Genomic DNA, 27,836 nt, shown 5'->3' on the forward strand with positions numbered 1-27,836 from the left:
GATGTCATTTAGCTAAAGATTGAGTTTGGCGAACCATGCAGCATATCTATTTCAACACAGGTTATTTTGTGTGTAATGACCCTCATGAACAGATTAAAAAAAAAACTTACTTTTTTCGTGAAAAATAATCACCAAAATAAGAGAGAAAAACGTTGGAGATGTTGAAAAGTTACTAACATTGTAGGAATATAAAAAAGGAAAGTAAATTTCCAGGGGAAATGGGATGCAGGAGAAATGTGAGGGGGACAAACACTTAAATACTTATGAAGTTGAGATTTTTGAAGTCTAGAGCAGTTTTTATGTCTCAACAATTTTTTTTCAGCTTTGATACCTGAAAATGGATAGTTTGGGGAGAGATTTTCTTTCCACAGGGCTAGGCTAGGTAAGAAGTTTTGGAAGGCCTAAGATGTTATCATAAAAGTTACTTGTCAATCTGCCTTTCTCTGTCTCATGCCCAAGAAGATTAGTATTAGGAATATCTGGGGATGTAACACTATTTGAAATTGAATGAAATTATGCTGGATTATTTCCCCAGATGTTCTCAAGGTACACACTTCTTCTAAAGAAGTGGTTCTCAAAGTGTGGTCCCTGTACCAGCTGCAGCAGCATCACCTGGGAGTGTGTTAGAAGTGCAAATTATCTGGCCTTACCCCCATGCTACCTTATCAGAAATTCAGTGCAGGGGGGGACCAATCTAAAATTGAATTTAATAAATACTCTATGTGCTACTGATGCATGCTGCATGTTCTCTTCAGACATCTTTAATAAATGTAGCTAAGAATTCAGAAGTGATGCTTGTCACTTCTTCACCAAATAACAGCTGAAAGAGCCCCACTGCAAGGGTAACAGACGAATGTGAGTTCTTAAGACTCTAGGCAGCACTCAGGGCAAAGCGAGCCTTATGAGAGATACTAGGGTAGCAGCATCGTGATTGTCATCATAGTGGTTGTCAGCATTGTAGTCGTCAGCGTCATCATCATCATCATCATCATCTTACTGAGTGAGAACACAAAATCTCCAGACACTGGGCTAGGGGCTTACATAGATCATCTAATTTAATCCTTACAACTTATTAAGGAGGGCTTAAAGTTTTAATTTTATCTCTAATTTTCAAATAATAAAACTGAGTCTTAGAGAAATTAAGTCATTTCCCCCAAAAGTTACTTAAGTAGCAAGAAGGAAAGCTGAGATTTGAAGCAGGCAGTGTGACAATAAAGCCCACTTTCTTAACCACTATTCTTTATGCTATTTCATAGCATCTTTGAGTTAATGGTGGCCTTGCTATTGGGCAAAGAAAAATAATAGAGTATTTATTTAATGACTAGTTAAGTGGGATTTGCAGAAACCATGGAGAGTGAGCAAGACAGAACTTGAAAAATTCAAAAGACCCTTATGTTCTGAAGGAAAGTACTATGGGATTGGAGGAAAGAAGGACGCCAGCCATACCTAGAAGCGGAATCTTTGATGTGGTAAAAATATGTAGGGTTGAGGCCTGGAGTAGGAAGCTGTGTGAACAAACAGCATGAAAGGATGGAACCACTGACATAATCATAGAGTTGAACGTCCTAAGGGGAAGTGAATCAGCCATCTGGTGCTAGGTATCAAATGCCAACATCCATATAATTGTCCAAAAATTCCCCCCTTCAAAACTCAGGCTCAAGGAGGAGACAATCCTTTCTTCATCATAAGGGTTCAACAAAGCCTCACAAGTACAGGCTTTGTTGCTCATATTTTCTTTCAGAGTAATATGGTTAAAAGCAAAATACAATAATACCTTGCATCAGACAGATGTGGGTTTGAAACCCTGTCCTAAGCCAAGAGGCAGCCTTAGGCAGGCGTCTTATTGTTTCTGAACTTCAAGCTTTTTCATATTTATAATGAAGTTATTAACACCTATTTAATAATCATATCATTAGAATCAAAAGAGATAATGAATAAGCAGTACCTGACACTTAGTAGGTTCTTCTCCATCCCTTAATATTAAGCCAAATTTAAGTTAATTTCACTGTGCTGACAAGGTATATACAGTATGATCTAACCTAGTTGTAGCTCTCATTCTCTTAAGATTGTTGTGTTTATATCTAAAAAGTACATAGATAAATAAGAAAAAATGAGGAAAAGCTTCAGGCATTTGGCACTAAGAGCTCAGATGAATATAAATCTGATATTAAATCTTAAAGTCATAACAAAAAAATTTCCATCCCAGTAGAAAGTGCTGCAAATTTGATTCCTGGTCTGCTTGGCTCCAAGCTACTCCCTGAACTCTCTGTGTGACCTTTAGCAAGTAACCAAAATTTAATTAACTTCTATTCCTCATCTAGAAACCAAGGAATGTAATACTTAGATTACCCAATTTTATCCCATACAGGAAAATACACATTTTCTAGTTGTGGTCTTTAGTGGCTTTCCCATGACATTAAAGGCTGTGAAGGTATTAAAATTGTGTAGGAATCTCGTAATATAATGTGGAGCTGGTCATTAGATTAAATCTGTTCTAAGGGGCCTCAAGTAAACTAGTTATCTCCTCTCCCTCTGCCTTTAAATGAGGTAGAACTTCTTGTGTCTTGAGGGATATGTGTGTGTGTGTGTGTGTGTGTGTGTGTGAGAGAGAGAGAGAGAGAGAGAGAGAGAGTGCTTGTGTTTTGAGGGAGCTGATAACCTACTTACACATCTACATATCTGTAGTTATGTTTACACACTTATGTGGGCTTCCTGAGATCCAAACCCTGGTGCCTCTTATCATGGACTTCAAACACTCTCCACTAAACTACAAGAAAAGCATTCTACGCTTTGACTGTGATAGGAACTTTGCAAATCAGGAGACATGCCTTTTACAAGCAATAAAATGAAGCTGTCAGCCATTGCAAATGGACCAAGATAGAGGTCACATGACTAAACCACCCCTGCACCAGGCAGTCTCTGATGTATTTCACTCCAGTTTCAATCTATTAATCAGAGGATCTGGGAGAGCAATAATTTAAATGCTGCAATAATCAATTCCATAACACATTAATAGAAGCTACAGTCAAACTTTGCCATACAACTGACTGCATTGGAATCTTGACAGGAGCCCTGGGACCGTGCCTAATTTGCATTCAATTTACATAAAATTGTAAATCAAGAATCCATGAACACAGCCCTAATATTTGTTAGTGCTTAGATCCTCCGTGATAGATGGATTGAAACTGCTGGTAGTTTGACTTCCCTTGCAATAAAATTGTGCAGCTGACCAGTTTTATTCTCATTCTGCAATTATGGGGAAAAGGGACTCAAGAGAGCTATAGTCTGGGGTCTTGTGTATGCCATTCAGGGTTTTCATCCTATAAAACCATGACTCAGATGTGCCCTTGGAAGCCCCCATCTAGAAGCAAATTATCCCCAATGACTCTGCAGATCCTCATCAGTAGAGTTGCTCACAAATAACCTGCCATTAAATGAGGATACAAACTACAAAGACAGCTTGCCAGCTGAGTGAATGGCAATGCTTCTGGAAATTTTTATTTTTCCAAATAACATTTACTATCACAGAAACAGATAATTAGTGACATTCTTTAGACTGAGGACAGCGAAAAATCAAACCTTCAGCAAAGCATACGGTACCTAACAGCGTGCTAAAGTGGATTTCATGTGGTTCTAAGCATTCTGTGTGTTCTTGTGTCCCTGTGGACAAAGCTGTAGCCTCTGCTGTGTGTTTTCACACTCAAGGCTAAGAGAAAACATTCTCCCCAAGGACACTGGCTCACAGTGGCAAGACTCCTTTTTTTTTTTTTCATCTTCATTGCAAAAAGGGTAGCAATTTTATTTTTAATATGTGTAGTTATACTTCCATGTAAAAAATACTCTGTTGCCTATAGCACATGTCAGCAATTATCTCTGCATGGTTTGCCATTGGCAAATTTAATATTTTCTTCTTTTTTTTCCTAAATTTCTTTTGTTTTGTTTTGTTTTTTTTATTGAAGTATAGTCAGTTTATAATGTTGTGTCAATTTCGTGTACAGCATAATAGTTCAGTCATACAAATATATACATGTATTTGTTTTCGTAGTTTTTTCATTATAGGCAACTACTACAAGATAAGACTTCTCTTTCTATATCCTCCTTAGTTCTCTCATTTTAAGTCTATCTTTTAAGAGAGAAAATAGATACTTAAATGCCCTAATGTATTTGGAAGTGTTCTTGGAAGTGCTCTTTTTTTCCAGAAAGGATTATTTGAGTATTTTGTACATCAAGATTATTTTCGGCCTCCCACCTTTCCTTTCCCACCATTTTCTTACCTTGCACGATCAAGTAAACTTGGGAGGTCTTGGGCTCATGCTGTGTCTGCACCGAGCAAGTGTAGGAACCCTCATCATAGACATCCACCTTCTGGATTCGGAGGCTGTATTCCAGAGAATGGCGTTTCTCCAGCTCGACCCGGGGGTCCAGAGACCACTTGTCATGCCCAGCAAAAATGATGCCAGAACGGTTCAACCAGGCCACCTTCGAGTTCTTATCTTCTACAACACACCTGGCAAAGTAGAGTAATGATATTAGAGCCTTGGCCATACCTGTATCTGCATTCATTCTTCACATGATTGGACTCAACAAGACCAATCAAGAGAAATAATTATGTACAGAAAGAATAATGGTCATGCCACTTCTTAGTCCTAAATATTGTCACTATTTCTCCTTTAAGATCTAATTACCATCCAATGGATGGGTGTCATTATATTATACCCAACTTGGCAATAAACAATTGGTATAAGAAATGCAGGCAAAGTTAAATGGGTATTGACTTCCCCCTGGATTATCTTCTTGTCTAGGAAAAGGTCATTCACATGGAACTCCATCTGTTTAAGTAACTTTGAGAATTAGACGATTGATTATGTGGCATATTTACTCAGTTTTGAACTGCACATATTCTTTCATTAGTATTTCCTAAAGTCTTGTGTGATAGCAGATCCAGGATATGTCACACCACTGTAGCAATTAGACTGAATTTCAGAGTTTGCATCTGATCCTTTCAAGCTTGGAATGCCCACTCCCAGGAGTGAGAAGTCTGTGAGCAGGTCCAAGGCTAAGTAGACAGGTGTTGTATCAAGAAAATCAAAGCTAGTATCTTCTTGCCTGAGTCTGACTCCACCTGCTGAAGTCAGCAGGTTGCGTGCTGGCAAGATAGATTGCTACCAGCATTTCTGGGACATCAGAATGAATTCAATCTTTTATGGTAGATGAAAAAAACTAATTTTGTAGTTCCTATTCTAAGAAGGATGAAGGAAAAAATGTCTATTTGAATAACTACTTATTTTAGAAATCTAAAAGGGTCTCTTTCTGAAACTTGAAAGAGGCAAAGAACACGGATTAGTGAGGAAGGGATAAATACTTTATGGAGGAGTGTGGTTTTTCTCCTTCAAGTCCAGCAAGAATCTGGAAATGGAAAAACCAAGCAAAAAAACTCTCTGTATCCCTTTGGCAAGATTTATGTCTGCCCCACAGGGAGACTGTCCCAGACCCTGTTCATAGCTGCAGAGCCAGCTGCTCAGCTCTCTGGGGCATGAGGGATGGACAGAAGGAGCCAGGAGCATGACAGCAGAACAATTAAAACACCGTGTTTCCCCATATTTTCCAGACTGAGTCCAATCCAGGTTTTCTCAGGTCAAAGCAGCCATGCATGGACAGGAGGTCAATGCATAATCCACAGGCTGACCACGGTAAAGATACAGCAGCCAGCTCGTCTTTTCAGGACAAAAGCTGAATCTTTTAAAAAATACCTCACCCATAATACAAAAGGCCTCTTTATCCTATTATTTTCAAGTGAATTGTATATTTTAGGAAACATGAGAATTTTATTTAATCAGTTGGGTGCCATGGTGTGCAGGTCTTTCTTTTCCTTTCTTTTCTTTTCTTCTCTGCCTAATTATTTTCATAAACATAGGTAGATTAAAGTACCATTTAGTATCTCCACTACCCAATACGTGTTTCTCTGCCATGAAGGTATTATTGGGATTAATTATATGTTTGATAATTTAGAACTCCTCTCTAAGGGAAGGCAAAGCTAACTTTGTGGACACCTGATGCTTCTTTCCAGACTCAACGTTCCCTGTTCTATTCTTTGGTGGCATCATGTCTCTGTCCTTGGTGGTATTTGCAGCACTTCTCAACTTAGAATCATTCATGAATCAATTAATAGATTGTTTGCTATCCTACTCTAGATCATAAATAAAGTTGCTGATGTAGGTCTACTGTGTTTATCTTTTCTACTGAGACGAATGGAAATTTATCTCTGTAAATGCATTTTGAATCTTCTATCACATTTATCCTTGTGTTTTTTTTATTTTTTCTCCCCTCATCTGCATAGCACAAAACAGCAGCAACTAGGTATATTACATCGCAGGGGTGTACTCTGAACGCTGTTTAGCCCAGCGAATAAGTTTCCAATATCTTCATCTTGGAAAAAATATAATATATTATAATATATTTTACATAAATATGGCCTATAAATAAAATAACAATGAATTTTGTCTTGTTCATGAAAGTACCTCCAAAAACTAATCTGGTATAAAATAGACACCTGGTAAATGCCTGTTGCATGAACAGTGTCATATATGCAGAAAGAGGACATATGGTTACCATATTCAACTCCCCAATCCCAAGCCCTAACAGCATTGGCTAATGAACTGGGTACACTTCCTAATCAGTATAAGGTATAGTTTCTAAGTAGGGTCTTTAGGGTCCTTTGGATACTTTAGCAATTTTTGTCTGCGGGAATGTTAAAATTACCGCATAGATCATTATTTCAAATTATTATCTGAGAGAGTTCAGATCTATCTTACCTAAAGAAGTAACTGACTACTCGTTATGTGGAAATCTTGCTATGACAGTCTACATAACATCTTATTTTTGCATTGTGTTTCATTTGTATTTACTTTTAAAAATTTATCTTTTACTCCCAAATAAATAAAAGGTATATTAGAATACACACATATACACTTACACTGACACTTTTTACTAATCCAGTATGATTAGCCAGCTCCAAGCAGCAGAGCACAATGGAGTATTTTTAAAAAGGAAACCAATCCTCCAGATATTTAAGGGTTCTTTTTTTAATAGTTCTGAGTAAATGTATTGACTCTATAAACTACAAAATAATCTTTCTACAACATAGCTAAAACTTTCATACTGAAAAATGAGCAAAAAAAATTTTCAGAAATAACTTAACATTAAAAATGCTTAAATCTTGATTTAAGGTGGCAACTATTTTAAACCATAAGAAGTGTACGTAAGAAAAAGATGGCCAGAGTCAAAGTAATAGTCTTGTTTTGTAGAACTCAGTTTGTAGTCTCAGTTTGTAGAACTTTTTGTTTGTTATGTGAAAATAACCAGTCATACAGGAGGCCTAGCTATTGGGAAATGAGGCAATGCTGATTAAACGCGGACCCAGGGTTCCAGCAGGCACTGACTGGCCAGTGAGTATTTTGAGCTTGCATCTGGAAGGTAAGTGGCTTAACTGTGCATCAGTCAGGCCTGTGGAGTTAATGAGAACTCTCATGCCACATCACCATTATATGGTAATGAATTATCCCCCAGTCAGAATGCTGCTTCAATACCAGACGATCCAGTTCACAACTAAATACCTAAGGACTTTATCTTTAAAATCAGCCTTGGCCAAAGCAGGAAAAGTGTAAAGAGATTAATTTATAAAATCTGTAAGTGTTTTGTGGTGTTTGGATTTAATAGAATGTTTCCTCCAGGAACTCAAAATGTGCAATCCATTCCAGGATTTAAAGGGGACTGTGTGGTAGAGAGTAGGTGTTGGTGCCAAGAGGAGAGGGGCAGAGAATGTTCCTCCACCCTAGGTGGGATTTCTGTCAGGCAGCTGAGGATATTGGGATATGATACAAAGTGTCATCTCTCCAGGAAATCCCTTCTCATCAGTATCTCACCCTGTTACTTGGCTCCTTCTTATGCATTATACTCCACGTTGCATTAGACTTATTTTTACTCATCTCTCCTCATAAATTTCTTAATAAGAGTGACCTTCTGAGAATTCACCTATGGCCTTAATGGGACCAATGTCATTAATCCACCATGCACACAGTAGGCACTACTAAAATGTGGAATAAATAAACTGAATTTAACAAACTGCTATTAGATCAATTATCAAATATTTGTTAATTATCTAATAGGTACAGGATAGATGAATAATTATTTTAACTGTTCTTAAGAAACAGTTAAAATTATCAGAAAAATAGGGACAATTTACAGAGAATTATTGAGTGTGGCATTAACATGAAAGCAAAGGAAAGAAAAAAGTGTGCTCAATGTTTCCACTACGAATAAAGATCATCCTTGGGAATTAAATAATCCATATCACATGAAAAACAGTGAAAAGAAGCATAAAGCACTAGACAAACATTTAGTGAGCTGTCCACTTTAACTTTGGACCCACAAATATCAGGTGGGTTACTTAACTATAAACCTATGATTTTTTTAAAGATCAGCTTTAAAAAAAATAACAGGAAAGGCAGGCAAACAAATTTCTATCTTCCCTGTTCAGTATGTCAGAATCCATAAAACTGTCACAAAAAATCAATGCACCCATAAAAATCTCAAGCATTGGATCTCTGCAAATACTTATACCAAGTACATTATGCACACTCATACAAACAGGTACATTGACAGTTCCACTCACACTGCATTAAGTCTGGGGATTACGCTTCCAAAACGATGAATGTAATTGGAGGCAGAAAAGAAATGCTAAATTCGGTTTGTACCAATAGATTGCTTAATGGCATATTTACTGACAGTATAGACATGATGTAAGTGATATACATCTACCAGCCATTAAGCCTGTTCAATTGCTACTAGATACAACTCATTTTTAACAAGCATTACTGGCTGCTAGCAATGTGCCAAGTCAATATTAGAATTTATTCAAACTTTTTTCTACTTCTCAAGAGCATAATCTGGGATTTATTCATTAATAACAAATAAATACAGTTTACTTAATCACTCACTGGTTATCTATCCTCACATTTTTAAATTATAAAGCCTGGGGGAAGAGAAACTTTGTAAGAGAGATTTGTTTTTTAAATTAAAAAAGAACAGCCATTTGCAGCAACGTGGATGGACCTAGAGATTACCATGCTAAGTGAAGTAAGTCAGACAGAGAAAGATTAATATCACATGTTATCACTTATATGTGGAATCTAAAAAATGAGACAAATGAACTTATTTGTAAAACAGAAACAGATTCACAGACATAGAAACAAACTTAAGGTTGCCAAAGGGGAAAGGGGGCAGTGGGGAAGAAGGATAAATTAGTAGTTTGGAATTAGCAGATACACACTACTAAATACAAAATAGATAAACAACAAGGTCCTACTATATAGCACAGGGAACTATATTCAATATCTTGTAATAACCTATAATGGAAAAGAATATGAAAAAGAGTATGTTTACATATGTATGACTCAATCACTATGCTGTACACCAGAAACTAATACAACACTGTAAATCAACTATATTTCAATTAAAAAAATTTTTTTAGAAAGAGAAAGACTAGTTAGATGAGTAGTTCTCAAAGGGAAAAATTTGTGCTTCCAGATGATATTTGGCAATACTTGGAGTCATTTTTTGGTTGTCACAACTGGAAAGGGGAAGTTGCTACTGGCATCTGGTAAGTAGAAGCCAAGGATGCTGCTAAATACCCCACAACATAAAGGACACTGCAGAACAAAGACATATCCCATCTAAAATGCCGGCAGGCTCAAAGCGGAAAAACCCTGAGTTAGACCTCGGTCTCTTGGTTTAAATATCTGGAAGCATAGGTCAAACGCCTATAGTGCAATGGTGTTCTTTCATAAGCATATGCTTCTTACTTTATAAGCTCTTAACTGCCACTAGCAAAGTCCCTGAATTATAAGTCAAGCTCATGACAGAGACACTACAATAAAGACTAGTGATACTCTGGATACAAGTTAGCAGTTAATGAATCATGCCCCTTTGCTGTTGTATTTTAGGATCATAATTATACAACAATATAATCTTGTACATTGTTGATAGTACATGAGAAAGCTGTCACTTAGTTACTTCCTAAATTAATGCTGGAGAAATAATTTAACCTCAGTGTTTTAGTTTTTCCCCCTGTATAAAAAAGGGTCAGTGATACTTAGGACAGGTAAGGGAGAATCAACACAGTTGGGGTAAATTTGATTTTTTTAAGGAAATTATTAGCCTTTATTCATAGGAAAGCTATTTCTAAAAATTAACTTTTATTACTTTTTCACATTTATGATTCTCTCTTTTGTAAGATGTGGAATGATTTAAGATATGGATGGGAAGGAAGTCTTTAGGAACGTGTTGGCCCTTTATTTGGATGCTTTTTGCTTTATAACTTTACTCCTACAAACAAAACCCTTATGAATCAGCAAAACTATGATGGACTCATTTCCCTCTAGAAGGAAAGATACTTGGCCTGCAAATCAATGCTGTACATTCCCAGCATTGAAGTGTGGCATCAGGAAATGTTCTAAGCAGAGGATGCAATGAAGTATCACAGAAATATCCCAAACTCTCTTGAGTCAAAAGTCATTAGTCTGATTTTATTGCATTATTTTAAGTATAATGAAGTCTAGAAACACTTATGCAAACACATTAAAAATAGAAAATTAGTTAAAAACACAAATTCAAAGAATCTTGAATTATTAAATATTTTGGATCATCTCTGCTTTATTTCCATGTTCTAAGATTAAACTCAATTCGAAATAAGAGAACTGAGGGGACTCACTGCTGCCCATCTGGCACTCCTGCTTCCCTTGCCTGCAACAAGAAGTTTCAGTTTTCTGGCTGTCTTGCTCCCATCTCTATTTCTTTCCAGACTTGACTTCTGGCTTTGATCACTGCCTGTTCTCTTGGCTTCATTCTCTTGTTCCTGTGCGTGTCTGCTCTCTTAAACTTGATCTTCTTTAGCTAGAAACTGATCTTAGTTTCATGATGGTTTATTTTTCTAGATTCATCCTGAATTTTAGTCCAAATAACACCAATTAACAATGACAGCATCTAAATGATAGGATCATCTCCCCTACCCTAGGTCCTTCGTACACATGCATGTACAAGACACGGCATGCACATGTGTATATGCACACACAGTAGTGATGGATGTTCAAGAGAGGGTGAGAACACAGAGGTAGTAAACCACAGGAAACTGGTTCATGTGACTCTATTGTTGGTCACAATGATTCAGGATCTGCCTACTGCCAGTGGAGTGTTAGGGTAAAAGACATACACTGTTTAGTTCCTGAAGATAATTGATTTCAGTTCTGGCCTTCAGTCTATTTCCCATTGGAAAACAAGCAAGTCATTTAGCCTTTCTATCTTAGTTGTTTTCATAAGTAAAATGAAGCTAACGATACTTGCCCCGACCTCTCAGAACTGCTCTTAGGGTAGTTCTACAAATAAAATGAGGTGATGTCCATGGAAACATTTCATATGATATAAAACAATATCTATGCTTATATTCATAGTCTCTCATGGTAGAGTATGGTAAATAAAAAGGAAACAGTCATATGCAGGGACAACTATAAGGAAAATAATGACTTATCTAAATCATTCAAAAATTTGATCTCTTTATAGGATGTGATGATAGCCATTAAATATATATTATTACCCAACTCTCAGATCGGTCATGTAGTTCTTTAAATTCTCATTTTGCGTTAGTTATTTGTATGTGTTATACTAACAAAGCAACCTTTCTGCAGTTGGGTTACTACCTATTAGAAAGATTCATCTCCTATAAGAGCAAAACAAGAAATCACAAAGGCAAATAGTAAAGCCAGGATAGTCTGTGTCATTCCTGGAGCAACAAAAAGTCCTCCCTTAGACATATTTTTCACTTCTTACTCTCACTAGGGAGTACCTTGCCCACCCATATATGCATTCTCCTCTATGCACATATAGGATATATGCATTGCTGTATTTTCAGGTTCATATTTTTGAAGAAGCACAAACATATTCCATGCAGATGGTACAGGTGGGGAGAAGGGTAAGAAGAGAAGGAGCAGAACCTCCTAATTAAGAGCTGAGTCCATCTCAACAGTCAATTCTAGGACGGTCTGTGCTCCTCTTGCTGTCACATCAACTGTGTCATCTCTACATTCACATTAAAAAATGAAAAAGAGGAAGATGCAAATTCTAAGGAGAGAGAAAATTTGAGACTGAGACCTGGAGAGAACTGACTTCTAGCCTAGTCACAGCTGGAGTTCAGATCAGTCCCAGGAACATTTATAAGTGGTTAGCAACAGGTCTTCTAGGTTCTTTTGAAGAGTCTTGATCCCATTAGAAAATAAATCATCATCTTAACCCCACCATAATTCAAGATTCCTCATTTTCTTGTCACTGCTGGGGTGGAAAAGTCATGAGTTCTGGAGTTTAGTAGCTTTAGGCAGGTTACTTAGCAAGGAAGGCAGTATGGAGGGTGGTTACAGGTCCAGGCTGAGGGACAAGTTTCCTGCTCTGCATTGCAGCTCCATCACAGACTCACTCTGTGATCTTGGGACATTTGCTTAACCTCTCTGTGCCTGGGTTTTCTCATCTGTAAAATGAAAACTATAATCGTACCTAATTCAGTGGGTCATTATAATGTTTAAATGGGTTAATTTTAAACATATGGAATAGCTCCTGGACCTAAAATGTGTCCACTGTTACTGAAGAGCTTCAAGCATTTTTCTTCAGCAAAACAGGAATAATAATTACTTCCCATATGATTGTGATTATGAAATGGGTTAAGGTATTGAGTACCCAGTGAGCTTTGGAAGAGCCTAACAAATTTTTGTGCCCATCATTTTTATAATTTGAATCTTGGATATTCATTCTGTAGAAATCTCACTTTTGAGCTAAATCCAGCAATCTCCAGATATTGTTGTTTTGTTCAATTCTTTGCTTAATAACAGGTATCTCTAGGGAAACCTCCTTTTAGGGGCCCCAGTTCTCTTATGTCTGGCTTCTCTGGGCAACAGTTGGTTCTCTAAAGCCCATAAGCATGAAATTGAAAGCAGGAGGACGATGTGAGATGATTATAGTGCAGCCGTGTAAACTGAGGCTCTGATGCCGTCTCTGCAACATGTTTAGAGGATCTGTGGCAGATGTGTACACAGGGAGCTCAAGCCTTAAGTCCCTCACCGTTTGTCAGACAGAACCCACACAAGTTTATCTCCTCAGGGTACCCTGGATAGAGGACAACAGTGGGCCCATTGTGTTCTTTGTGATCTTCTGAGATACACTTGGCAGAACTGGGGCTCCTCCTAGGTTAGATGAGGCATACTCTATGCTTTGTGGACCCTCAGTTGCAAGAACAAGGCTCATTCCTTCTCCTTCTCAGAGCCTGAGTGGTAATTATATTCTCACTGAAGCAGCAAAAAAAAAAAAAAAAAAAAAAAAAGGTAGCAAGAATCTATAACCCTTTACTTGCCTTTGAACTATGGATTCTCCTCTTTTCCTCCTCCCTTGTTTGAATGTGGATGAGAAGCAATTTTAAAGTTGGCTTTTGTTTTGATTCTTGCTCTGAGTCTCTATTCTCTGTGAAAAATTTCTCTCATTTAGAAGGAAAAACAAAACTGCCTTTAGTTGTACCTCTGAAAGAGTAAAATTAGTCTTAGAATCCTGGCTTAGATTTCTAGTTAAAAATTTCATTCACTATGCAATTAGAAACAATTTCATAGCTATTTAAAGAAAATGCTGTTACCTTCTGAGTCATTGCAAAGTAAATATCAAAAAAAAAAAAAAAGAAAATGTAAGTTCTCCAAAGAAAACAATCTGCTTTGTACCAGGAAGGGTTTACTCTTTATCTCATTCCAGCAGTAAAGATAAATAAAAGTGCTTACAATAAATTATAATTCACTTAGGATGAGCATTCTGGTGTAGGAGGCATGGCTATAGTCAGCAGACTATTCTCCACAAGTCTCACTTGAAAACCCAGCCCCTTACTTCACAGTCTTATCATACACAGCATTATGTAAATGTTATCACTGGAGCAGGACCATCTTATAATATGACTCATCACATGCATTTAGATATAATTCAGATCAAATTTATACCAAGATATGACCATTAATAGATACAGCATGCATGATATCTGGGATTTAACATATAGTGAGTAAGCATGTAAATAAATAAACAGATAATGACACTGTCTGTCAGGGCTACCATAGAAAAGGGCTCTGCTGTCCACGTTGCCTTTACTCGTAGAGGTAGACATAAAAGAAACAAAGTCAGATAGATACAAAGAAGGAAAGAAGTCTCCATTTTTTAAAGTTGTACTTTGTGGATTCACATGTGAAATAGGGAACTTTAGCAGCTGTAAATTGAAGGAGCAAAGTTATCAAATAGATCCATCTCAGGCAAAAGAAATGCAGTGGTCCCCTCCCCCAGCTGACAAGAAGCCGATACAGATTACTGATGAATGCTTATAAATCATAAGGACAGTTCTTACATGGAGAATTATAATCACGGGGATTTTTCTGACTTTCATGTTTGTTTTTCCATCACACACTTTCCACCCCATCTCAACTCTATGTTTCCTGTCTCCAGAATTATTTTTGTCCCCAGCACTTTCTTCCAAAGGACAGTGGTGTGAGGAGGACTTCACCCTTGTGTGACAAACTATTTTTGTGGTTTTTCTTCTTTCTCTACGCCTCACTTTTCCCCATCATCTAAACCCTTCCTTGAAGGTCTGTCTCTCTCGAACAGCTCAGCAACTGGGACATGAATGGGGCTTGGAATTCGGTGATGAAAAAGAGCTTTGGAAGTTACTGAGGGATTGGGCACAAAGGCAAGAACTGATGAGCTTGAGATGCAAGCCCACCGGGGAGAGAGCTTTTGTATGGAACTCAGCCGACTCAAACCAGAGAATGAAGCCTGCAGCTACAAGCCCCAGCCTAATAAGGCACTGACCCTAGGAGGGCGGCAGAGGTGAGTAGAAGTAACCAGTGTCTGGACTTGGGGGAGAGAAAAAGTCAAAGACCATAACCTTCTGTGCTACTAAATCCACTGTGTCACTTAACTCTGAAATTCCCCAGCCTGCCTGAGTTAAAGAGGGAGCCACAGATGCTTCAAGGTGAAGGTCACGTTCTGAGTTCTAGGAAGATCCTCATGATTCAGAAACACCATCTCTCTAGCCTGAGAGCATCAGTATTCCCTTTTCCCATTATCTCTGCCCTGGGGCACTCTAGTTTTGAGATTGTATTACAGAAGAGGCATCTTCTCTCATAGTGACTCTCAAAATATGGCTGTTAAATGAAAAGACAGGCAGAGAAAGGAAAAGAGCTAAATCCAATAAAGCATTATTTTGAAATTGTTCCTTTATTTCTTCTATATTACTTATCACCATTTATGATCAAAAACTTTTGACATGGCACCAGGAACTGTGCTGAAATCTCTATACGTGCTCAGGAACCTGACCTGAATAGCAGCAAGAAGTATGTTGACTAATTACTAGTTAACATAATGTTGATATTAATTATGTTGATATTTAATCATAATGTTGATATTAATAGTCAGCATTAGGTTGATTAATATCCACTCTCCTTTATGGACACATCACCTTCATCTCTTAGAATGATGCTGTTAATCCACTAATTGCAAAATCCAATGAATTTATTTCAAATATTTGTCCTACTTAATCTCATCATAGCTTTTTAGCACTAGTCACTGTCTATTTACCTGTCTCTCCTCCTAAATCTCCTATTATTTCTTAATTTGCATAATCAGCCCCTCTTTCTTTGCTCACCTTTCATATACTGTTGTTCTCCAGGATTATATTTTTCTTCTTTTCTGGCTTCATGGAGTCGTTTTCATACATTTCATCTTTTTTTTTTTTTTTTTGGCTTTAATTACACTTCATCAGATTGAATTTTAAAATAGCCTATTCAGCTGCTCCCCATAGATACTGGAAGGTACGTCGAATTCAGCATATTTTGAATTAAGACTCATTATCTCCTATCATACTTTTGTCTTCCTTCCGAATTTCCCAATTTTAGTGAACAGAATCACAATCCATCTATGATTACGTAGTCAGTAACCACAGAGTATCCTTGTTTTCTTCTTCTCCTTCATGTCATTTGTGTAATCAAATGTTATTTTTACATTTTTCCCCCTTAGACTGGCCTGTACTCTCCATCCCTCCTGCCACTACTATTGTCCAGGGCCTTCTCATCCATTGTCAGTATCACTTCCAACTAATGGTCTAGTCTCCAGGTTTGCATCTCTTGCCTACAACTATACTGTTCATTCTTCATGCAGAACAGAACATACATAAAGTGGATCATGTGTAAATGCACTTTGTCTTTTTACTCATAAAAGTTCACATAGATTAGTGTAAGTCAGCTCAGCCTACCTTTCTACCTTAACATTAAACTCCCTCCCTGCCATGAATCTTATTCTTTTTTCAGACTCCAATCTCATTCCTCCTAGCTCTGTTTTCCTTTTATCCAAAGTATTTTTGTGACCTTTTCATTTGGCAAGCTCATACTTACTATACAAAATCCATCTCAGATGTACCCTCCCTTGTGAAGCGTTCTCCAATTTCCCTAGTTACTGGCCTGCTTGTGTTAGTATTTTAATTCTTTGTTTTTCTGCCTCTTACCACGATTTTAAGAGTGAAACCAGATCACGTCTTCTCAATCTTTTCATTTCTATTGCTAGAAGAAGTACCTGACACATAAAATCTCTCAATAATCATTTGATGGATGAAAGAATATACCAAGAATCTTTCTCCTCTCATTTCACATTCTTAGAGATGTCTTCTTCCTAATACAGTCTAGAACATGGAAGAATCCTACTATTTCCAATGGTTTTGAAAAAGGAAAAATGAGGCAGGACAATGCCCTTTTGTCTTTTCTAAATCAGTCATCTTATTTCCCTTCATTTGCCACTACTATTTTCTTTGCCTTTTTTTGCCTGGAAGAGATGATAATATCTTTTCAATGATACATCTATGATACACTATAATAAATGTGTAAATATAAAATTCTTAAAATAAATAAATTATATAGTGGAAACTTTGTAATTCGAATAATTTCTGAAAATGTCCCGCATAGCAAAAACATAGAATGTTTCCAAATATAAGTGCCCCTCCTCTTGTCCAGTGATTTGAATATGAAACTTGATATTATTTTGCTGGTGTGTCTTGCCCTAATGTTCACAGTTAAGGATGTAAATGAACATTTTAAATCTATACTCAGATACTTCACTGAGGACCAACCACCTTCAACAACATAACCTAATCTCTATGAGTTGATAGAGGATCTGTGACTGAATCATAACCAATATTCTCACTGTTTATTTCTGGTGAAATAGGTTAATTTGATGTCACAAAACTTAAACAAATTTTTCTATCCTCACTATACTATACTGTGAAATTAGCAAATTTTTTGTTTCCTTCAAGATAACAATATGACCAAGCAGACAAGCAGGAAAGGTGATAAAGAGGTACATTGAGTGGGATTTTCTTCACTGATCCTTTATTGCGTGGGAGGCCACTGATAAAGACATTCTAGAGTCTTCCAGTCAATAGGCAGCACTGTAGTTATTCAGCTAAAATTATGTTCACTCTTTAATATTGATAAATTTTGTCCCACATTTCTTTTCTCTGATAATGACAAGATAGAATATCCTCCTTCTGAATGTCAGTGTCCAAATCAGCAATCAGGATCGAGCAAAACTTTCCAAAAATACAGAACAAGATAAGGATAAGCATTAACAGAAAATTTTAAATGATTTAGAACTGAGCTCGTCTCAGTCAAATGAGTAGTAGTGTATTACTGCTTCTTATATCTTGCCCTTTCTTGTCCAATAAGGACAGATATCCTAACATTGCTATTCTCTTACCCTCAATCACAGTGTTTTCCAAAAGAGCTCTACTAAAGGAGGTAACTGATACAGCTCATCCAGATACGGTCTTATATTCAAACTGCAGGAATGGTGGCATGGATGGCCTTCTTCAGAAGCGGGGTAGCTAGTCTCTTTACTGTCCTAATCACTGTATTCATTCTGTCTTGAGACTAGAATGCAGTCATCTCATACGCATGGTATAAATCATTTATTTTTGTTCATATTTTCTGTGTCACTTCCTCTCATTACATCTTTTTGCCACAGTATTTGCACTGAGAACATGAATCAATCTGAGGAAACAGCTTACTTCTATGTCCTTCCCTTTTGCTCTAATGCACTGCGAGTCCCTTAATCTTTATGAACATTCTCCTGTCTGGGTAAAACCTAGTGCCGTGTCACATGATGCTTCACATTAAAACTATACCTCTGCTAGACGATAAAATTAAGGAAGTCACAGTCCCAAATTTCTCTGTTCTAAGTATACTAGTGCAGAAATGATTTGAGTGCATGAAAATCCTGTGGGTATTTGATAAATAAAATCTAACAATAAAGGTAATTTCAACACCTGAATCACAGATACTGTGATTGATGGTAACGTAGGAACTTTAGAAAATCTGCCATTGAAGGCCAGAATCAGGGCACAAGCCGGCAAAGAACGCATTGCTCAGTAAGTAGATATTTCCCCTCAGTAAGCCTAAGCTGATCTCTTTCTTAGTCACTTAGAACTAATCAGGGCCTCTGTGGCCCCCACAGAACTCAGTGTGAGCACTGGCCAGTGAGTCCAATCTCATCATTTCAAACCCTTTGGCAGTTTCCACTTACAAATTTCTCCTAATCAGAAGCTTTTAGCAGCAACAAAATGGCAAGAGAAAAATAAAGCAAGATCAAAAGGTACATATTCCATGCAAAATAGCTCAGCCTGTTAGCCTCAAGCAACAAATAAGTGGAGAACATTCTCCACTGTATAGTAAAGTGTGTTTCTGGGAGGCTAATGTTAGATGCAAATCTGCCTGAGGCAATGTTAAAAAAAAAAAAAAAAACAAACTCAACAAGCCAACAAGAAGAGCAAACCAGGCCTGCATTTTTCGTTCTTCCACACAGCTCACCTAGTCTTTGCCCATCACGTAGAAAATCTCATATTATTTTACAAGGAAGATTAGAAGAGATTAACAATCTTACATAAACTATTAACCCCTTCTATAACAATATTTTTGGCTAAAAACCCTTCATTTTTAAATAGCATAGAAGGTCTGACACCCCGGTTGCATAAGACAAAGATACTGTAGAAAATGTTTCTTACAGTTCTTGGCAGACCACCCACAAGAGAACTACTGCAAATTTCCCTAAAAATGGTAAAACACAATTAACTCTCTAGTGTTACTCTATAATACTAAACCTCTTCAACCTACCTCTCCAGTGGTTGGTGCCAAAATCTCCCCAAAAGACCTTATAGCTAGCTATACCATCCCTTCTCAATGTCAGATGAAAAGCTGTTAAGAATATACTATAGACCAGAATCATTCTTTTTTTTATAACCATTTTTTTTAATTGAAGTGTAGCTAACTTACAATGTTGTGTTAGTTTCAGGTGTACAGCAAAGTGATTCAGTTATATATATATAAGAATATATATATATTCTTTTCCAGTTTCTTTTCCATTATAGTTTATTACAAGATTTTTAATATAGTTCCCTATGCTATATAGTAGGTCCTTGTTGTTTATCTATTTTATATATAGTAGTGTATGCTAATCCCAAACTTCTAATTTATCCCTCCCCTGCCCCCACCACTTTCCCCTTTGGTAACCATTCTTGACTTATCAAACACAGTTGTACTTGCCATGCTCATAGAATATTACTTACAGCCCTAGAAGGAACTTAGCTATAGGAGAGCTGTTCCCTGGGTGGCCAGGTGCTCTCAGAGCAGATTCCAGTGTTAGAAAGAGGGCAGGAAATGTGCTTGAACACTAGCAGGCATAAACCTAGAAAAGCCATTTCTTCTCTAAAAGATTTCTGAAAGTTTGACTGGGGGTGGGATAGTTAGCAGGTTGAAAGGCTTTATAGGGCTCTTCACGAAGGAAGAGATATTTTCCAACTTAATTGGGGAAACTTTTTTTTGGCCACAGCTCGTGATACACCATACAGGGTAAAAGAACAAGTGTCACCAGCCAATCCTTTGAGACTGTCCCAGCCACAGTAGAAGCATGATGTGAGAGGACTGACTGCCACAAAGACCTCCCTGCTTCTCATGCAGTCTACTAACTGCCACACACATCCCTTTCTCCCAATAGAAACAGTTTGGGAGGTGACTGTAGGGCAGCTGGCTGTGGACTGCTGTACAGCCAAGCAGGCACTGCCAGTTGAGAAACGGTAGCACAGGCTGTAAATATCTTCCTTTGATCAATAAAAAGTTTTATTCTCTTTGATGGGTGCCTAACAGGAGGTAAATCTTGATACTTCTGGATTCATAAATTTGCACTGAGACAGGAGTTAATTCTTCATTTTCATCGATGCCATTAGTGTTCAACGTTTACTTAGAATCACTTAATAAAATGTTGATTTCAAAATGTCCCTACTTTGAAGCTGTAGCTGTAATACCCTAGGTATAAAAGTAGATTCTCATCAAGGGATACAGCTTCCAGTCTTCCTAGTAGTTAGTTCTTCTTCTTTTCCTTCCTTCTCCCCTCACTTTCACCCTCTTTTTTTTTTTTTTTTGCCAAAGGATATGAAAAATTTGTTTCGTATGTTATTTGCACAGATTTGCAAGACTGTTTCCCTTCTGTTTCATTAATTCTGCTAATTTTTCAGTTATTTTGGGTAATGACATTCACTCCCTTTTCTCTACTCTCTTGATAAGACTTTTCTAATGAAAGAGATATATTGGCTGGCTGTTTTAAAATGTGTTCTCAGTGAGGTTGAGGTGCTCCCTGTAATGAATGTTGCTGCAAAATCAAGGGGACTCTAGCAAAAGTCAGCAGCATGTGAAAGCTACTCTACTTCTGCTAACTAGCATTGGACTTTCAGAGGCAGAGATAGGGAGATGAATAGGGGGTTTAGATAATGTAAGACAGCTTCTCCTCCAGTCTGTGAAAGGTAATTACTCAGTAGGATTCACCTGGACAGAAGCCATGTGCTCATGATGAGGCCTGCTTTCTTACAGGAGTAAGACTTCCCTCGCTGGATAACAAAACAGAAAGTTTCATTCCAACATGGATTGCTGAATAGTTAGGACAGAGAAACTGGGTCTACGAATGCTTTTAACAAGAGAATTCAAGATCGGAAAACAGATACCCTGCAGAAATGTGGACCTTGGAACCACAACTGATCAAAGCCAACCACTCTTTTAGTGATAGAGAGTATGCAAATATGTGCACCTTAACAAGGACCCGAATGTATGAGGGAGGGCAGGAGGAAAGAGAAGAACAGAATTCAGCCTGACCACACGTCTAAAACTGCTAGTACATCCTTTCCTTAGAACTCAAAGGAGGGGCATGGGATGGGCAGTAAGCATCCAAATGGCTGTAATAAGAAAATCAATAAAAGATCTAGGAATTAGAATGACTCACAATCTGGGAATCAATCATTCATTTTATAATCAAATGTTATAACCCCTACTCAACCTTTTAGTATGTTAATAGGTGAATCTTTTGATCCATAGTTCATAATATCTTAAGGCTTTTAGAAACCTTGGAATCAGCCTAGGAAGTATGCAATGAGAAAGGCTGGATCTGGTGAAAAGTGGAAGGCAGGTTTGGGAACTTCTGGGAATTGTTAATAATTAGAGAAGGAAGGCAGGAGACAGTTTGGTTTGAGAGAAGAACCATCAGAGGAGTGACCTATTCTGTCTCTCCAGAAAATCTTTCAAACCCTTGAACTAACCCACTCCACAATATCCACACCGTCTATATCTGTATTTCTCTTCCACTCCACACAAGGCCATTTTGATAACAAAAATTTACAGTCTGTTGTATTTACGAATAATTGATTCAAGGGAAATGTTCTTTTTTACATTTTAATCAATCATCATCTAAATGGCTGCCATGACTTTAGCTTTTGGTATTTTCAGTTTGAGTGTCAGTGTTATAGATACCTCCTGACAAATCTGTGGTTCTGAGAGAGGATTCTGAAATGTTTCCTAGCAACTAATGAGTTCAAACTTCCGGAATTCCAGTGTTCAGATGCTTTTTTTTTTTTTTTTTTTTTAGTGTATTCAGGTTAGAACTATGTAACACATAACAAGTAAAACATGACAGAGTGTGCATGAGGCAGAGATAAATGTGCACACAAAAACTCAGCGTGATACAGTATAAGGAACAGAGAGAGAGAGAGAGAGATGGTGAAGAAAAACTATAAGAGAATTAGTCAACTGATCCTATGTCACATCAGTCTAAAGAAATTAAAAATATTTGTATTCAGAAATGTTAAGTCATGTTCTCTCTTCATCTCCAGTCCCACCCTCCACCACTCCTCCCTATAAAACAGCAAACTTGAAAGATCAGTAAATGATGTTGGGTAGAGAAGTCTAGAAATTTAGAACTGTTTCCAATGTATGTTTTGTGATTATAAAATACTTGTTCAGCATCAAAAATTCAGAAAAAAGCCAGTAGAGTATAGATAAAATATAAGCAATCAGAATATTAACAATGCTTATCTCTGGTGATTTATTTTAAAGTCATACTCACACTTCTGTTTAATTGGAATCACACTGAGCATACATTGTATGTATTTATACATATATAAATATATATACTTTTGAACTCTGCTTTTAAAAATAATTGTATTAGACAAGTAGTGCCTGTTAATCATTGGATAATATGATTTCCCTCTTACCTACATACCAAGTAGCTCTTGAAGGTGTTCCATAAAATAGAAATTCTGGAACAACCCACATTAATGCCTGTTCGTTACACCATGTATGAAGCTAGATGGGGATGTTAACTCACTGTGCTCAGTAAAATTAAATTTAGGTAGAGGAGTTGTTTCCCTAAGCCAGCAATGATTGTCCCTCACTGTCACTCTCAGGATTTGTAAGTGATTCCTAGGCTGTCCCTAACTAATGCTGGACTTGTCCCTAAGGTGTGTTTGCTGCTGTGTGGCGTGAGGTTCCAAAGTCAGTTTAGTGTAATTGGCCAGCATAGACTAAGGAAGTTCAAATCTCAGCTCTACAACACATCAGCTAGAATAATTTTGGCAAATTATTTCAACTCTCTGAGTCTCATTATCCCCATAAGATTGTTTTGGGGGCTTAAGAGGTCATGACATGTAAAGATTTTCGATCAATAAAATGATTGAATAATTGTTATATTATTGTCAATGTTGTCACTTTTTATTATATCTATTGCTATTATTATATTTACTAGTCACAAAAATGGAATGAAGAAGGATGGGATGTGAGGCTTTATTTTTGAATCAAGCGGGTCAACAATTGCAAGATTCAAGGGGCAATGAGGAGAGCCCCAGGAACATCCACTCGTGGAGAATGCCGACTGAGGTACAATGTAGTGAGCTGACATTTTAAATTGGAAGAAAGAAAACAGTAGAAGATTACATTAAAAATGTTGACCTTTATCTAAGCCCTGTGTTCCCAGAAAGCAAGAATGATTAGGAAATCCACTCCCCCATCTTTGGGTTCCAGGTAATGGCTAACCACAAAGGACCCTGAGGGTAAGGGTGCCCTCACACAGTCTGAGGTAAGGCTCATCCCCATCCTTCCTCATGGCTTCCATAAGTCTCTGATGAGTCCCTGCCCCCACAAAACCCCAGCTCCCTTACCTCTTCTTATTCTCTTTTAATTGTCTGGTGTCTTTTGTCTCTCACACACGTCATACAGTTCTCCGTGCTGGGTTACCCTTTGGGAGCAGTGCCCAGAGCAATCCTGGACACTGCCTGGGATGGCAGGAAGAAGATAGAGAGGGGAATTTTTATTCTTATTTGGGTGTGAGCCTGTTCATTATACTATCCCTTATTTCACAAAATACATGCATTCCAGAAATGCATTGTTTTCTAGTGCCTAAGGGACTGCTATTAGAAAATCAGAGATCCCTGGGTATCATAAAATTCTGAGATGTAATAAAATCAGACACTTAAGAAAGCAGTAGTACCACTTTTACATTCATATATTTAAGGGAAATAACTCTGTTTTTATAAAACACTAACAGCAATACTCTCAACATTTATAATCTTATGATACCTACCAAATAAGTCACACAATGAAAATACTAAAAGCGAACCCCTCAGGTAGATTGCAGACTCCAGCAGTCCGCCTTCACTTTGGGTCTTTCCTCCACGTGGGTCATAAAGTTAGGAATTTGCCATTCTTTGTCTGTTCAGTTTAGTTATTATGTCAGTGGGGTGCAGAGTCCCAACATTTTATGATGTTTTCTTTTTATTTTATGCCACTGGGTTAACAGTTAAGAATCACCACGTTTAGTATCTAGAATAACTTGCAAATGTAGAGGCTTTTCAACAGTACTTTATGAAGTGGAAGGAATTGTTTTGCTTATTATCCATCTCTTTACAATTGTTTGCAGGTTTTGAAGATTTCTGGAAACACTTTAAATGGAAACTTTGGTCTAATTCAGATTTTATAAACTGATACAGTGAAAACAATTTGGCTTGCATCCTGTTACTTCTCTGCCTCTGTCCTGGGTTTGGGCTCTATTTTCTCTAGTCTTTATCTTCTTTTTCTGTTTATTTATTCATTTTGGTAGAAAACATTCTCCAGTAACTATATGATAAAGATATGTGACATGTAAGTTATTTTATGAATTTTATATCTATCGACCAAATGTAAGTGTAAAAAAACTCAACTTTGTTGAGATCTAGATTAGAAATCATTTTTCTCCAGAATTTTGAAGGTATTTCCCACTGAATTCTAAATCCCGGTTTTGTGACTGAGAAGTCCCAAATCACTTGGATATCTTATTCTTTGAATGTGACTTGCCTTTCCATTCTTTTTCCTACTTGGATGTTTACTGGTTCTTCTCTGTCCTGATGTTCTAAAAGTTCATGGTGAAGTGCCTTGGGGTTGGTCTACTTTCTTCCATTGTGCTCTCAACCCTTTCAGTCTGGAAACTCATATTCTTCAGCTCAGGAAATTTTTATTGAACTCTTTCTTTGATAATTTCTTTCTTTTTGCTCTACTTTCATTTTCTGTAGTTATGACTATTTGGATAGTAGGTCTCCTGGACTTGGTCTGTAATGTAATCTTTCCCCCTCTTCTATTTTCCATCTTTTTGTCTTTTGCCTAAACTTCCTGGAAGATTTTCTCAGCTCTTAATCTGAATACACCTAGTGAGTTTTTCATTTCTACCATCATGTTTTAAATTTCCAAGACCTCTTGCGTATGGGTGCAATACCTTCTCTTGTCTAAGAATATTAATATTTAATAAGTTTTCTCCTGTTCAAATTCTCTCTCCTCCAAGTTGCCTTATCTGTTTGTTTCTTTTGGTTTCTCTCTTTAGTGTTAGAGGCATTCCTTAGGCATCTGGTAATCTTCATTTGCTGTTTGTATTTAAAATGAAGAATACAATGTATGAGTTCTTGGAAGACCATCTCTAGGCGCTTTGTCAGAAGTCTGACTACCATGAGGCTGGCAGGCTAGAGAGTCCATGCATAGGAAATCTGGCCAAGAATTCTAGCTGAGCCCACCTTTCCAGTCATCCTGTCAAGGTGCCAGGCAAGTGAATGAGCCCACCTCACCCCTCCAGACCAGCTCAACTGTGACCTGAATTGCGTGGCACAACCTTAGTCGGTGCCACATGAAACAAAAGAATCACCTAGTCCAGTGCAGGCCAAGTTCCTGGATCTTGAGATACTTTAAGGCTTTTGTTCTTTTAAGCCACTAAGACTTGCATAATTTTTTTAAAAGCAAGGGATGATCAAAACATTAGATTTATATGGACTAACAAGGCAAGGTGATGTCTAAGATACTGGTAAGTTAAAATGAATGCAACTTGTGTAATGACTTAAAAATGGTGATTGGAAATTCTGAGTATATAGGTAGGACTCCTTGAGTAGAAGATTTACTTCAGGGTAAGTCTTTTTTTTTTCCTCCTGATATTTATTTATTTAGTTATTATTTTAAAAATAAGCCTCAGTTTTAGAGCAGTTTTTATATTTACAGAAAAACTGCAAAGTCAGTATAGAATTCCCAAAAGCTTCTACATCAATATCCCCCTATTACTAACATATCGCTTTAGTATCATACATTTGTCACAATTATGGCTAATATTGACACATTATTATTAGCTAAACTTCATACATTATTCATATTTTCTTCATTTTTTGCCTAATATCCTTTTTCTCTTCCAAATCACATGCAGGGCATCACATTAATTGTCATGTCTCTTTAAGCTCTTTTCGGCTGTGACATTTTCCCAGACTTTCCTTGTTTTTGATATTTTTGATATTTTTGAGGAGTATTAGGGATTTTGTAGGATGCCCCACTAATGGGATTTGTCTGATTTTTTTCTCATAAGTAGGCTGGAGTTACGGGTTTGGGGGAGGAAAGTGCCATTTTTATTACTGTATATTAAGAAGGGTACAAACTGTCAACATGACATTGCCACTGTTGACATTGACCTAGATCACCTAAGCAGAGGTAGTGTCTGTCAGCTTTCTCCACTGTACAGTTACTCTTTTTCTTCTCCTTTCCATACTCTTCTCACTGGAAGGAAGTCTCTGAGAGCAGCCGGCACTTCAGGAGTGGGGAGTTATGCTCTGCCTCCCAGACGGCGCAGTATTTACATAGATCACTTAGAGTACTTCTGCATGGGAAATCTGTCTCTTCTCACACATGCTTATTTATTCAATCACTTATTTACATCAGTGTGGACTCATAGATATTTATTATATGAAGCCCTTCCCCCGTTTTTCTTAGATATTTCCTTTTGAGTTAGTTACAGTCCCCAGGAAAGAGCTGTGCAGTGTTCTAAACAGAGGATAAAATTTAACTGTGAATATACTGGAGTCTCAGTGGAAAATCAGGTCTAGGGTTGGGGTTTTGCTATTTAATATGCAAGTGTTATGCACCTGACCCTCAACTGTATTTGCTATACCCTCGCACAAAGACCCTGTTTTAATTTCTCCTGAGAAGTAAACTAAATTCTTTTGCTTAGTGTAGTCAAGGAGAGTCACCCAGGGGCATGGAGAGAGGAGGGGATCTAGGGATTTAACTGACTTTTAAACAACATTCAAACAGTTTTTCTTATTTTAGTTGCTCCTCCACCTCAGCCTTGATCTTTCCCCTACTTTCAGTGATAAACGGTGCTGCCAATTCCTGAACAGTTTGTGGGAAGGATGGGATTGGTTCTCAGCTTTCCTCGTTACTGGTTTAGGCTTCAGTGTTTCCATGTCTGCTAAATCAGTTTCACTCATCCATCTGCTTTATAGCTTCCAAAATTTCTTTTGTTGTGCTCACTTGTCTTGTTCTCCCCATTTCCCCTTGTATATTTGTCTTTAGGCAGAAAAAAAAAAAAAAACTTTACAGTAGGATAAGTAGAGTTTGAGGGAGAGTGAAATTGAAGGTGTGTTCAATCCACCATCTTTTCACAGCTTTGCTCAGGGTTACAGAGTTAGCTCCCTGAGACCAGAGGCTCTGTCTTTTTCATCTTTGTAGCCCCATCAACCCCATACATGCTTGATAAAGAGTAGAAGGTAAATTCTAATTGAGTCTCATAAATGAAAATAGGAAGCAGGCTCAGGACCCAAATACAAATCTAAATCCAAGTTAATTTTGATTTTTTACATTGCACTAAACTTCCACCCCATATCAGTTATAAGGTTTGTATTTTAAGTGTTTAAAATGGAATTTTCCATCCATAAGATCATTCAGATCAATGCTTTTCAAATTTTTATGTGCATACAAATATTGTGGGGATTTCTGAAAGTGAAGATTCTAGATTTAGTAAGTCTGGATGGACTGTCTCTCTGCTGGTCTAAGAACCACAGAACTTGTATCACAAGAATGTTT

The 27,836-nt window shown here is 37.4% G+C and overlaps 1 protein-coding gene across 3 annotated transcripts in view; it reads right to left on the reverse strand.

The window, feature by feature from the left end:
* LSAMP (limbic system associated membrane protein) overlaps positions 1–27,836 on the reverse strand; it is a 571,849-nt gene that overhangs the window by 248,519 nt on the left and 295,494 nt on the right. For all 3 annotated transcript variants that reach the window (XM_006176532.3, XM_006176533.3, XM_032490426.1), the window contains exon 2: positions 4,275–4,507. In XM_006176532.3, the coding sequence (XP_006176594.1) occupies positions 4,275–4,507 (233 nt within the window). The remainder of the gene's footprint in view (positions 1–4,274; positions 4,508–27,836) is intronic.

Source organism: Camelus ferus, chromosome 1, assembly GCF_009834535.1.
Source record: "Camelus ferus isolate YT-003-E chromosome 1, BCGSAC_Cfer_1.0, whole genome shotgun sequence".
NCBI lineage: Eukaryota > Metazoa > Chordata > Mammalia > Artiodactyla > Camelidae > Camelus > Camelus ferus.